At 40.6% G+C, this 14,345-nt stretch overlaps 1 protein-coding gene and 1 long non-coding RNA gene across 2 annotated transcripts; one reads left to right on the forward strand and one right to left on the reverse strand.

Annotated features, from left to right (window-relative positions):
- Positions 1–13: 13 nt before the first annotated feature.
- On the reverse strand, positions 14–14,079 carry LOC129486276 (uncharacterized). Its single transcript, XR_008658910.2, has 3 exons — positions 14,039–14,079; positions 10,998–11,065; positions 14–1,269 (listed from the first exon to the last, which is right to left on the reverse strand). It is a non-coding gene; the product is annotated as an uncharacterized lncRNA (long non-coding RNA).
- On the forward strand, positions 4,942–7,512 carry TAF7 (TATA-box binding protein associated factor 7). The gene has a single exon (XM_055285931.2). The coding sequence runs from the start codon at positions 5,959–5,961 to the stop codon at positions 7,006–7,008; it is 1,050 nt and encodes a 349-aa protein (XP_055141906.1). The 5' UTR covers positions 4,942–5,958; the 3' UTR covers positions 7,009–7,512.
- Positions 14,080–14,345: the final 266 nt, after the last annotated feature.

Consider the following 14,345-nt stretch of genomic DNA (forward strand, 5'->3'; position numbering starts at 1 on the left):
TCAAACGCTTTAATTTATTAAAATTCTTAATCTTTTTTTTTTTTTGAGACAGAGTCTTGCTTTGTCATCCAGGCTGGAGTGCAGTGGCACGATCATGGCTCACTGCAACCTCCGCCTCAAGGGTTCAAACAATTCTCCTGCCTCAGGCTCCCTAGTAGCTAGGATTACACATACACACCACGATGCTCAAGTAATTTTTGTATTTTTAGTAGAGATGGGGTTTCGCCATGTTGTCCAGGATGGTCTCGAGCTCCTGACCTCAGGTAATCTGTCCACCTTGGCCTCCCAAAGTGCTGGGATTACAGGTGTAAGCCACTGCACCCAGCCTAAAAAACATTAAAATTCGACTAAGAATTCTTACAAATTTTTCCCTCTTGACATTTCCTTTTCAAGATGACACACTATTGAAACTTATTTTCTGTAAAAATGGCTACTCAAGAAATTGTCCACTGTAAAAAAATTAGTATAAAAAATTCTCACTGTAAATATATTAAAGGAGAAAATTTCACTATAAAAGGTAGAAAATACTGATAAAAATGTAAAATTATGAATAATTGCATTATGTAACTACTGATATAAAGAATTTACATTCGATGCTTATCCATGCTTTTAAAATAGATATATACTTTTACAATTACAAAAATAATCAGCTCTTTTATGGATACTATTGGTTGATCATGCCCCTTTTTCCTCTTGTAACACTTCCTTTTAGTTTAGGTGTTTGCCCTTAATGTACCTAGGGAAGCAGAACCTATTCAGAGCTGTAGTAGGTTCTGATAAATTTAATCTAATAATGATAATCTCATCCTCTTGACAGTGCTTAGTTAGGAATATAGACTTAAAATAATAAACTTAAAGCAGGGCTTCTCAACTCTGGTACTATTTTGAGCCATATAATTCTTTGTGGTGGGGAGCTGTTCTGTGCCTTGTAAAATGTTTAGCAGTATCCCTGGCCTCTATGTACTAGACACCAGTAGGACCCACCCCCCACAGTTGTGACAACCATAAATGTCTCCAGACATTACCAAATGTCACCTCACCTCTCCCCAACCATTTTCAGAAACACAGGCTTAGGGTATTTCCCTAGTGAGTATTACTGAGCTAAGAATAGGAACATGGCCTAAGTTGGTCCAGTTGGATTGAAAGATAGACTGTTTGGGGAGAGTCACTCTCTTTTCACAGACAAGGAAGAAAGTTCTCCAGTTATTGCTGCTGGCTGGTATCTTGTGACTACAGCCTTTGGAATTCCACAAGGAGAGGAAAGCAGAGCTGAAACAATAGAAAAAGTATAAATAAGTGCTCATTCTTCAAAATTAGGAAGAAAAAACAATTTGTGCTACACCATGATTGTATCTGGCCTAGAGGCGGTGAAACTTCTAGACCTGCACTGTCCACTACAGTAACGACCAGCCACATGTGGCCACTGAGCACTTGAAATACAGCTAGTCCAAACTGAGATGTGCTGTAAGTGTAAAACACACACTAGGTGTTGAAGATTTAGTACAAACAAGAATGTAAAATGTATTATTAATATCTTTACATTATTGTAAAAATATGTTGCAATTATATCTTAGATATATTGGATTAAAATTATTGAAATTTCACTTGTTTCTTCTTGCTATTTGAATGTGGCTACTAGATAATCCAAAATCACATCTGTGGCTGACCATCTGTGGCCCACATTATATTTCTGTAAGACAAAGCTGTGCTAGACTACCTGTTTTTTGGGATCATAGATTTTCTTACTGTTTAAACCAGCATAAATTAGATTTTAATGTTTTCCTATAGAAAACATCCTACTAGATACAGGAACTGCTAAATATTTTTAGTTAACCTTTTTATCTTTAAAATATATGGTGATATAGCAATATGTAAGCTGGCTTTTCTGTGGTGCTTGCTATTTCCTCACCCCTATAATTTTCTACCTCCTAAATATAAGCAGGATTTCTCCCATCACCCATAATTTAACCTCCAAAGTATAAGCAGCCCTTTAAGGAACTAAAAAGTGTATTAGAGGGCAGCTTATACTTTGGAGCCCTTTAAGGAACTAGAAAGTGTATTAAAGGGAATTTTCAAACATACACGATTATTAGTAACCTGATTCATACTCCTTAATCACAGGCAGGAAGCCTTTGGAGGACTTGTTACCGCACTGGAGAATTTATTGCTCTCCCCAAATCTTTTGTTCACTGGTATCACAGATATTCCATGGAACAACCACAGGAGTGTAATTCATCAATTCAGAGTTTTTCTGAATGTCTAATGGAACTTTAAAAAAAAAAACTGGGGATTTATCAGTAGACATTAAGATAATGTGATGTGGCAGAGGCCTTAGGCCTTAGTGATAGGCAGAGGCCTGCCACATCACATTACCTTTTTTTTTTTTTTTTTTTTGAGATGGAATTTTGCTCCAGTGTTGCCCAGGCTGGAGTGCAATGGTGCAATCTCGGCTCACTGCAACCTTCGCTTCCCGGGTTCAAGCAATTCTCCTGCCTCAGTCTCCGGAGTAGCTGGGATTACAGGTGCCTGCCGCCAAGCCTGGTTAATTTTTTTTGTTTTTGTTTTTGTTTTGTTTTTGAGAAGGAGTCCCGCTCTATTGCCCAGGCTGGAGTGCAGTGGCGCAATCTCAGCTCACTGCAAACTCTGCCTCCCGAGTTCACGCCATTCTCCTGCCTCAGCCTCCCGAGCAGCTGGGACTATAGGTGCCTGCCACCGTGCTCGGCTAATTTTTTGTATTTTTAGTAGAGACAGGGTTTCACCATGTTAGCCAGGATGGTCTTGATCTCCTGACCTCGTGATCCGCCCGCCTCGGCCTCCCAAAGTGCTGGGATTACAGGCGTGAGCCACCGCACCTGGCCTTTTTTTTTGTATTTTTAGTAGAGATGGGGTTTCACCATGTTGGCCAGGCTGGTCTCGAAATCCTGACCTCAGGTGATCCATCTGCCTCGGCCTCCCAAAGTGCTGGGATTACAGGCATGAGCCACTGCACCCAGCAGATTATCTTAATGTCTACTGAAAAATCCAATTTTACAAAAATATTTAGGGTGAATATAATTTCCTCCCCTAAAAACAGCATATAGAAAATGTGTTAAACTCAAAAGCAGAAAATGTATTTCAGGACTGAAGGAGCTAGATACATTAAGAAAACCTTAGTTAATCCTTTTAACTATGTCTGGCAATATTCCATGTAAAGGAAGGTTTAGAAACTAAAATACACAGTAATTTTGGAAAATGAAAAATTGCATACAATTTATCTCAAGTTACCTTCTATGATAAGAATATTTGAGCATCATAAAACTCATAGGGAAGATGCCGAATAATATTTGGATTATTTTCATATATAATGACCTCACATTTTATATGGTTAAACAAAACACAGCCAGGCGAGGTGGCTCAAGCCTGTAACAGAAAAAACTTCACCTTTGAAAAAGAGGAAATAGATCATTCTGGAAATTACAGGTAAGTCAGCTAACATTCTTCAACACATTGTAAGCAAAGAGAAATAATTTACCATTATCTAGAAGGGCATACTTTCTCTTTTAAAATTAACATTAAAAACCAAACTAACGTCAGGTCATTTTAATTTCCTCCCACAACAGTATCTCATTCTAGCTAAACCACATTCACACACACTATTAGTAAACCTCCCCACCTCATAACAATTAGAATTGTCCTTGACTAGAAAGGAAATGTATGTAAAGTGGCTCTATCTCATTTTAAAGTGACAAAGAATGTATTTTCTCTCAGAAATCACTACAGGATTTAAGACTATGATCTTTCTAGACAGATCAGTTTTTTCATTCAATTAGCAAATATTTTTTGTGTATCTCCCATATTCCGGTACTAGGCCCTGGGACACAATGACCAGGATAGAAAAAGATCACTATCATGGAGCTTTCAATCATATAAGAATAAAGTGAATTTTGGAAATGTTAATTACATCTTAAGAGAATTCTCTTAAATTTAGGGGCAATTGTTAATATTTTAGAGGATAGAAATTAAATATTAATGGCCTTGATGCTCTACCAAATATTTTTAAAATAAATGGAAATAAATAGAAATATGTACCAACTGTTACCCAGTTATGTCAAAATACTAAAAATATGTGTTGATGAATACCTGACTATCGATAGAAAAGACTAGCAGAAAACGGCAAAATAGTAGAGGTGGAGTTAAAAAAAAAGTCAAAGTAATTTAAAATTACTTGTACATGAGAGACAGGAAACAATACTTCAATTATATCTACTTTAACCAGATGCTCAGTCTATCAGACGATTCTGTCCAAAAGAACTTCCTTCTCTGTTTACATTTACATCTAAATCAAGCACATAAAAAGGAATCACCCTTGTTTCCCCAGAAGTATTATAGAACAGAAGTAAACCCAGAGGCACAATTCCCCTACAGGGAATTACATTAAAAAAATACAGACTTTGGGCCAGACGCGCTGGCTCACACCTATAATCCTAGCACTTTGGGAGGCCAAGACAGGCAGATCACCTCAGGTCAGGAGTTCAAGACCAGCCTGGCCAACATGGTGAAACCCCTTCTCTACTAAAAATACAAAACTTAGCTGGGGTAGTGGAACGTGCCTGTAATCCCAACTACTCATGAGGCTGAAGCAGGAGAATCGCTTGAACCCCGGAGGTGGAGGTTGCAGTCAGCCAATATTGTGCCACTGCACTCTAGCCTGGGTGACAGCCTGAGACTCCATCTCCAAAACAAACAAACAAACATACATATATAGAGAGAGACTTAGAATTATATAGTGAGCTGCATTCCTCCTCACTCCATTGATTTGGGTACTTTAAAATCCATTGTATAGTAGCTACACATTCTTGTATTGGCACCAGATAGGCTAGACCCTAGGGAACATCCGAGATGTTTCCAGAAGCAAAGACGCTTACTGCAAGGCGTCCCCCATCTCCCGGAATCACCCGGAAGTCTAGAAGCCATCCGGCCCCACAGCGATCCCGTAAAAGTGCTGGCTTAGCGGGGGACGAATCTGTGTCTTTCTTGGAACTTCCAAGCTCTAAATAGTTTGAAACCAACAGCTCTTCCGAAACACTGTCATTTTCATCCCGGAAAAACAAGTTATCGCGAAAAGATGAGTTTCACGTTGGGCAGCGTAATTGCGCTATTGCGCCTGCGCCAGCGGGGGCTCCGCCCTTCCGCCCGGAGGGGCTGTCACTCACAGCCACCTCCCGCCCCGCGTCGCGACGTAGCACTTCCGTTTTCGCTGGGTAGGCGACCCGGACGGAGGGCCGGCGAGGTGCGGGGTCTGGTGATCCGAGCTGCGCCTCTCGGCAAGATTTCGCGCTGCCTGTCCCGGGCCGTTTCATCAGTAATCGGTAGTGGATCACTCTGCCAAGCGGCAGGAATAATTAAGGAAACGACAAGGAGACGCTCGGCTCTCTCCTGCTTGGCTCCTTGCGGCCTCCTCTTCCCTTCGCTCCGGCCCGGTGAAACTGAACTTATAATCGTCACTGGATTGTAAGTACCCGAGGCGAAGAGAGCTCACTGAGCCCTGATTTTTTGAGTGTCTTTGTTCCGGGAGAGTTTGTGAATTGAAAGTATCTCTGCTGGGCTTTCTGGGCCGAAAACCGTTCCGCGGGAGCCGCCATTTGCTTTCCTGCTCCCTTGCTAGCTAGCTCTCTCCGCGTTGGCCGGCAGCGGCACCTAGAGGTTGGGACTTGGCATTGCATCTGATTTAATGAACTTAGTCTGTGAATAAGCCATTGTGTTAACGACTGATATTCGGTCGCAGCATATTTAGAGAAAAGACTTGGAGCTTACATAAAAACTAAGGCAAAATAGACGCTTAGCTGCTGATCTACAGACAACTTCTTGTAATTAAAAGATTTCAATTCATAGCAAACTGGTGTTTTAAACTATTGCAGTAGCTGGAACTTTTTAGTGTAACCAGCATTTATTGGAGAAGTGAATCACAAGGAAATAAAGATGAGTAAAAGCAAAGATGATGCTCCTCACGAACTAGAGAGCCAGTTTATCTTACGTCTGCCTCCAGAATATGCGTCTACTGTGAGAAGGGCAGTACAGTCTGGTCATGTCAACCTCAAGGACAGACTGACAATTGAGTTACATCCTGATGGGCGTCATGGAATCGTCAGAGTGGACCGTGTTCCATTGGCCTCAAAATTAGTAGACCTGCCCTGTGTTATGGAAAGCTTGAAAACCATTGATAAGAAAACCTTTTACAAGACAGCTGATATCTGTCAGATGCTTGTATCCACAGTTGATGGTGATCTCTATCCTCCTGTGGAGGAGCCAGTTGCTAGCACTGATCCTAAAGCAAGCAAGAAAAAGGATAAAGACAAAGAGAAAAAGTTTATTTGGAACCACGGAATTACTCTGCCTCTAAAGAATGTGAGGAAGAGAAGGTTCCGGAAGACAGCAAAGAAGAAATATATTGAATCTCCAGATGTTGAAAAAGAAGTGAAACGATTGCTGAGTACAGATGCTGAAGCTGTTAGTACTCGGTGGGAAATAATTGCTGAAGATGAAACAAAGGAGGCAGAAAATCAAGGCCTGGATATCTCTTCTCCAGGAATGTCTGGTCACAGGCAGGGCCATGACTCATTAGAACATGATGAGCTTCGGGAGATATTCAATGACCTCAGCAGCAGCAGTGAGGATGAAGATGAGACCCAGCATCAAGATGAAGAAGATATAAACATCCTTGACACGGAGGAAGATTTGGAGAGACAGCTACAGGACAAGCTAAATGAATCAGATGAACAGCATCAGGAAAATGAAGGAACCAATCAGCTGGTTATGGGAATTCAGAAGCAGATTGACAACATGAAAGGCAAGCTCCAAGAGACCCAGGACAGGGCAAAACGACAAGAGGATCTCATCATGAAAGTGGAAAATCTGGCTCTCAAGAACAGATTTCAGGCTGTACTGGATGAGCTCAAACAAAAGGAAGACCGAGAAAAGGAGCAACTCAGCTCTTTGCAAGAAGAGCTAGAATCACTCCTAGAGAAGTAAAAAGAACTGATACTTAATTTCAGTCTTCAGACTGGTCAGTGTTAGAATAATTCTTGGCTTTGTTGTACTGCGTATTAAGACCTTGTGCTTCCTAGTCCTTTTAATGCTGTGTGTTCTGTTAAGTTCTTTCATTTGTTTGTAATTTTGTTTTTCAGCAAATTTACATTGTTGCTAGGTGTTCATCCTATAAGAAGCAGGATTGTATAGGCAGAAAAATGATTGTAGGAGAGTTGCAGGATTAGTGGAATGTATGGTTCAACCTTAATTATAGCTTCATTGCAGGACTTTACTGTTTCTCCATTTTCTAGAAGCTGCTGTTGCTGCTTTATGATGACGTGAGATCAATAAGAAGAACCTAGTCTAGAGACAATGATGCTAGTTTGCATATGTTTTCCCATGCAATAGTTGTTTTCCCAGTTATTCAAAGCAGTTTCCCATATGTAGAGATGCAAATTATTTTATTGTTTCCAATACAATAAATAAAAGCATCTGTTTTTCACTTTATAGTGTATCTTGTTCTTTCATGGTTGGTGGGAGTCAGGTCCCCTTGTGAGGTGGTTTCGTGGTGGAGTTCAGTGACTAAGCAATTTGATCCTGTTCTGCAGGTAGAGGCAGTGGGGTTTATGAAAAAAAGGAACACAGCAGGGGTAAAGAAATTGAGAATTGTCATGTTTGCATCATATTAAGATTCCAATTCTATCTGATATACTTGAAAGCTGGGAAACATTAGATACAGAGCTTTCTTAAAGTACCCTAATTTTTGTAGATGAAGGCCTTTGTGCCTTTTTTAAAAAGCGCTAAATCTACCTGCATAAAATGTTGGAAACAAAGCAGTGGTTATCAAGTGCAGTCCAATGAACCATTCCATTGGTTTGGATTAATATTTTATTTCTAATTTTCTTCAGTTGAGTTCCTATAATTAATATTCTGAGAACTGAGGTCATTTATCAATGTCATTTCATCAAAATTGCTCATAAAGGAAGTTGGTACCAAATTTCTCATGCGCTAAAGATAATCTAATGCCTCAGAACATGAGCTATTTTTGAAAAATCAGTTACTGTTAAAAGAGGCAGAGTTGTATGCAATTTGTTTGAGAGGTTGGTTTATGAGAAGCTTGGGTTTGAAAATATTTAGTCTTTTTTTTGAGACGGAGTCTCGCTGCGTCGCCATCTCGGCTCACTGCAAGCTCCGCCTCCTGGGTTCACACCATTCTCCTGCCTCAGCCTCCTGAGTAGCTGGGACTACAGGTGCCCGCCACCATGCCCAGCTAATTTTTTTTTGTATTTTTAGTAGAGATGGGGTTTCACTGTGTTAGCCGGGATGATCTCGATCTCCTGACCTCGTGATCTGCCTGCCTTGGCCTCCCAAAGTGCTGAGATTACAGGCGTGAGCCACTGCGCCCAGCCTCTTTTTTTTTTAAGACAAAGTTTTGCTATTGTTGCCCAGGCTGGAGTGCAATGGTGGGATCTCGGCTCACTGCAACCTCTGCCACCTGGGTTCAAGCAATTTTCCTGCCTCAGCCTACCGAGTAGCCGGGATTACAGGCATGTGCCACCACACCTGGCTAATTTTGTAGTTTTAGTAGAGACAGGGTTTCACCATGTTGGTCAGGCTGGTCTTGAACTCATGACCCCAGGTGATCCGCCCACCTTGGCCTCCCAAAGTGGTGGGATTACAGGCCTCAGCCACCACACCCAGCCTAAAGTCCATTTTACTTCTATCTGACAGGAAACAGTATTAAAATGTTAAAAAAAAAAAAAAAAAGTTACCTAGTCCTCAGGTCTACAATTATATATGCTGACATTCGTAGACTTCAGAAGGCTAATTTATCTTTTTAACTGATACGTTTTTATGAGTAAGTTTTTTTTTTTTTTTTAGATGGAGTCTTGCTGTGTCACCAGGCTGGAGTGCAGTGGCGTTATCTTGGCTCATTGCAACCTCTGCCTCCCAGGTTCAAGCGATTCTCCTGCCTCAGCCTCCGGAGTAGCTGGGACTACAGGCGTGTGCCACCACGCCCAGCTAATTTTTGTATTTTTAGTAGAGATGGGGTTTCACCATGTTGGCCAGGATGGTCTCCATCTCTTGACCTTGTGATCCACCCACGTCGGCCTCCCAGTGTGCTGGGATTACAGGCGTGAGCCACCATGCCTGGCCATGACTAAGATTTTAGCACAGAATATGTAAGCTTAAGCAAGGTTTCCCTCAATACCTAGGTTTTGTATTATTTCTTGAGGTTTCCAAATAATATATATTAAACAACAACAACAAAAAAAACAGTTTAGGATACTGGGTGACAAAATTTCCTGTTTTGGTAATGTAGGTATTTTGCTACACTTAGAAGATTGACACCTGAAAAGCTCCCACCATATCTGGCTTTACAGTGGATCATTTATCAAATAGTTTATTCTTACCAAGATCTCAACACCAATGGTGGCAGTTCCATCAGTAACAGAAAGGAAAAATTCTGGATACAATAACAAAATAGTATATTGATCTCACTATTCCTGTTTCAGTTATGAGTTCTAAATGGATTCTAAAATCCACATTTCCAACCTTGATTCTTCTTGCTTCAGGTTTAGTTTAGCCAGATGTGTACTAGAAACATACTTGAAAGTATCTCTCAGGCAACTCAAGTGTAAATGTTCAAAATGGCTGGGTGCAGTGCCTCATGCCTATAATCTCAGCACCTTGGGAGGCTGAGGTGGGTGGATCACCTGAGGTCAGGAGTTCAAGACCAGCCTGGCCAACATGGCAAAACCCATCTCTATTAAAAATACAAAAAAAAATTAGCTGGGCATGGTGGTGGGCACCTGTAATCCCAGCTACTTGGGAGGGCGAGGCAAGAGAATAGCTCTTACCTGGGAGGCAGATGTTGCAGTGAGCCGAGATCATGCTACTGTGCTCCAGCCTGGGCAACAGAGCAAAACTCCATCTCAAAAAAAAAACACAGGTTCCAAATGGAACTCTTCCTCTTCCTCAAAAATTTGCTTTTCCTTTTGGGTTTCAGTAAAAATAAATGGCACCACCACACATCCCAACTGTGGAAGCTGGACATTAGAGCCATAACTTTACATTTCTCCCTTTCCCTTGCTACTTCTGATTTTACTTCTTAAGAAGCTCTTCACTCACTCTACTTCATCCTTACAGCCACTGTCCTATTTCAAGCCATTATTATCATCTGTCAAATGGCAATAGCTTCTTTACCATCCAATTTAGTTTTCACTGCCACCAAACTGATTTTTCTGAGACATATTTGTGTTACTACCATGCTGAAAACCCTTCAGTGACATCTCGTTGCTCTCAGGGCTAGGTTTGTATTTCTCAAAAAGATGCACAAGATTATGAGTGCTCCATTTACCTTTTCAGCCTCAGCTCTGCATTCAGTATATGGTCAGTCCACTCTGAACTTACATTTTTTTCAAGGAGCTTACTCATTCTTGCACTCCTGGGCCATAGATCCTTTTAACAAGCTGTTCACTCCACCTAGATGACTTTACCCTTTGAGTCCTACTTAACCCTCAGGTCTCAACCTAAGTGACTTCAGCAAGGCTTTCCTGACCCCTTTCTCCCTCTAGGTTAAGCAACCCTATTATGGCTTTGTACTTTGTGCTTCCCTCTCTCATTTATTTGACAAACATTTTGTGTGTGTGCGTGCCAAACTACAAGTTACTGGATATGCAGTGATAAAGCATTTAGTGTCTATAAACTCATGCACTGCATGGTCTACTGGGATGAGTATCTGTTATAACTAAAGTGTGAATTACCTTTGTTCATATCTCCTGCTTGGCTTTAAATTTACTGAGATATTTTGCTACATTAGTGACTGTAAACTGAAGAATAGTAGAAAGATCAAAATCTTAACATCAAGACATGTCATGCATGGTTTGTATCCTAGCTCAGTTACCTATTAGTTGTGTGACCTTGTACAGGTAGCAATCTGTTTACCTCAATTTTCTCATCTCCAAAGTGGAGGCAATAATACTACCTACCTCATAGGGTTATTGGACTGTTGGCTGCTGGCTGCTGAATCATATAAATGACTTCTTTAGAACAATGCCTGGAACATAGTAAGTAAACAACAGAAATAAATTTACCATTATTACAACCCATTAAGGTATGGACCATAACATACTAAATAATTAAAGAGTGACTGAAATGTTAGAAAAAGTGTTTATAGGGAACCAACTATTCTAAATGTAATTGATTTCAAATCTAAGAAATTTTAGAGATCATTTTCAACCAAATTCAGATGGGAAAAAAATTTCTGAATGAAAGCTTATAAATTAGGTTACAGCAGAAACAGTTTGCTTCAAATTTATCTGCAGCATAAACAAATTTACTCAGCTCTTTCCTTCTGCAGTTTAGCACTTACAGTTCTCTTTTCTTGGAATAGTCACCAGATATTCTCATGGATAGCTTTTTGTTGCTGAAGGCCCAACTCAACCCTTATTTTCTCTGGTAACCCTATCTGGCCATTCAATCTAATTCTTAAGAAGCATGTGATTTAGATGTTTAATCGTGTCAGATGCTATGTCAAGTGCAGTGGTCTTCGTTAAAAAGTTGGAAGGTTCTTTGCTACTATTTTCTAATATATGTGTTCTGGAGGATATGTGCTTAAAAACAGAAGCAGCATCATTTTGGTTAGTTGGAATCAGGGAAATGGTTTTAATTGCTTAAGATTGCCTATTATCTTGGGCAATGTTACTGTATATGCTTGGCTCTGTTTTCTGCAAGTCCAAGTGTATGGTCAAATGTATTTCATAGAACTTGACCTCAGGGAATCTGCCTCTGTTACTTGTGTTATTATGCCTGACAATTCATTGAGGGTATTAATGTTCTTGTACTGATCCCTGGCCCTGGTGTTATGGAGTATGGTTTCCAATGTAATATTTTCCTCCGAATAGCTTTGTTTAACGGAACTGGGGCATACTGGGACACTGTCATTCACATTTATCTTTAGTTATGGGTATGTGGGCTCCTCTCATTGTTTTACCTCTGGTGGTCACAATGAGATGATGAAAGACTTCCTCTTTCTTTTCTAAATCGTTCTGTAAGATCAGCTACATGGTGGTGTCTTTTTTTGTTCTAATTTTAATATCTAGGGAAAAATAAGCATTGCTTTTCAAATTCTAGTTTGCAGACAACATATTCTCATGTTGAAGTTTCAGGTACCCCTTAACTGGAAACTCATGTCAGACAATAGTCTTACACTAATTTTAATAGATATCTTTCTACTTGTAAAAGAACACCCGGCTGGGCATGGTGGCTCATGCCTGTACTCCCAGCACTTTGGGAGGCCAAGGCAGATGGGTCGCCTGAGGTCAGGAGTTCAAGACCAGCCTGACCAAAGGTGAAACCCCATCTCTACTAAAAATACAAAAATTAGCCGGCTGTGGTGGCAAGCACCTGTAGTCCCAGCTACTTAGGAGGCTGAGACAGGAGAATTGCTTGAACCTGGGAGGCGGATATTGCAGTGAGCCGAGATCGTGCCACCGCGCTCCAGCCTGGGTGACGGAGCGAGACTCCATCTCAATAAAAAACAACAACAAAAAAACAAAAAACAAAAGAATACCCATGAATTGTCACTCATAACTAGAATTTCACTATCTGGTTTTTCAACATCTGCAGATATTTTCAATATCAGCATGGGTTTTGTACAATTTTTCAAAGTGTATAATGCCTTGGCTTTTCTCATCATGTAGCTCTTCCCAATTACTGTTGCTATTGAAACATATGACCCCATTCTGTAAGCTTCACATGAAATGTGTTCTACCTTAAGAGACAATGTCCTGAGAGAGCACTATTCTGAAGTCCTTGGTTGTTATTCATGAGAAAGACTTGTCTCATTTCAGGTACACTTTATGAAGAATGCTCAGCAGGGCTGGGTGCAGTGGTTCACTCCTATAATCCCAGCACTTTGGGAGGCCGAGGCAGGCAGATCACTTGATGCCAGGAGTTTAAGACCAGCCTGGCCAACATGGTGAAACCCTGTCTCTACTAAAAATACAAAAAATTAGCTGGGCATCGTGGTGGGTGCCTGTAATCTCAGCTACTCAGGAGGCTGAGGCAGAAGAATGGCTTAAACCTGGGAGGCAGAGGTTGCAATGAGCCAAGATCTGGCCATTGCACTCCAGCCTGGGCAACAGAGCGAGACCCTGTCTCGGGAAAAAAAAAAAAAGTGCTCACCAGAATAAGCCCACTGCAGGGGCAGTGTCGCAGTTCACCCATTTTCTAGTATTTCTAATTCCTCGAATTTCTCTAACATCTGTGCTTCAGTTTCTTTTTCTTATAGTAGCTAGTACATTGACTCTCATTAATAGCAGGCATATGGTTAATGTAGCATATTCATTTTTAAAAATCCTGTTCTTTCTGTTGCCATATGCGGTTTCTATATTGTATCTCCTTATAGAAGAGCAAAAGGGGAAAGGTTAGATGTCTCTCTTTTCTCTCCGTCATAAATGAGCAGCTAAATTCAGAATACAAAGTAAGTTACTGTACTAACATGAGAGAAAATTGAAAATAAAACAATTATAGTCCAGTATTGACTTTCCAAGTGCACGCATTCCAAGTCAGTACTAGACAATAAACGCATCAAGAGAAGAGCAAGAAATAAGCAAGAAAGGAGCACTTACCCAGTAAAACATTTCTCCTTTCTTGCTTATTTCCTGCTCTTCTCTTCATGCATTTATTCATTTGGCCCCATCAAAACTCTTATGTCCCCTATCAATATTTATGATATATTTTTATACAATCATAACATTTTTTCTTATAAAGAAAACATATTCTTAAGCAGAAAAGGTAACTTTTCATGGGTATCCTTATCATTGGGATATTCTTTTCTAGGCAAGAGCTACATTTCCTGGATTTACTTCCATTTCCTACATGTCCTGAACTCAATGCCCACCCTTCCTATTCACCTGAAGCCTGAGAGTGACCCACATTCTCTCTACAATCTTTTCTTAGATTTTTTTTTTTGTTCTCACAGGTACTGTGATAGCTAGCCTCCAAGATGGCTCCCATTGATTCTTACCTCCTGGTATTAATCTTGTATAGTCCCCTCCTACATTGAATGGGAATGTCCTGAGTAAATGATAAGCTATTGCAGAAATAATGATTTGTGACTTGCAAGGTGAGGTCATAAAAGACATGTGACTTTTGCTTGCTCTGTCTCGGATCACTCACTCCAAGGGAAATCAGCCACAATATTGTGGGCACACTCTTTAGAGAGGTCCAGGTGGTAACAAACTGAGGCCTTCTTGTGAACAGCCAGCAGAGCTTGCCAGTCATGTGAGTGATCCATCTTTGAATCAGATTTTCCAGCCCCTGGTCAAGGCTTC

Source organism: Symphalangus syndactylus, chromosome 7 (genome assembly GCF_028878055.3).
Source record: "Symphalangus syndactylus isolate Jambi chromosome 7, NHGRI_mSymSyn1-v2.1_pri, whole genome shotgun sequence".
NCBI lineage: Eukaryota > Metazoa > Chordata > Mammalia > Primates > Hylobatidae > Symphalangus > Symphalangus syndactylus.

Excerpts from the sequence above, each read along its gene's own strand:
- TAF7 (XM_055285931.2), top strand. The coding sequence starts at position 5,959 with ATGAGTAAAAGCAAAGATGATGCTCCTCACGAACTAGAGAGCCAGTTT.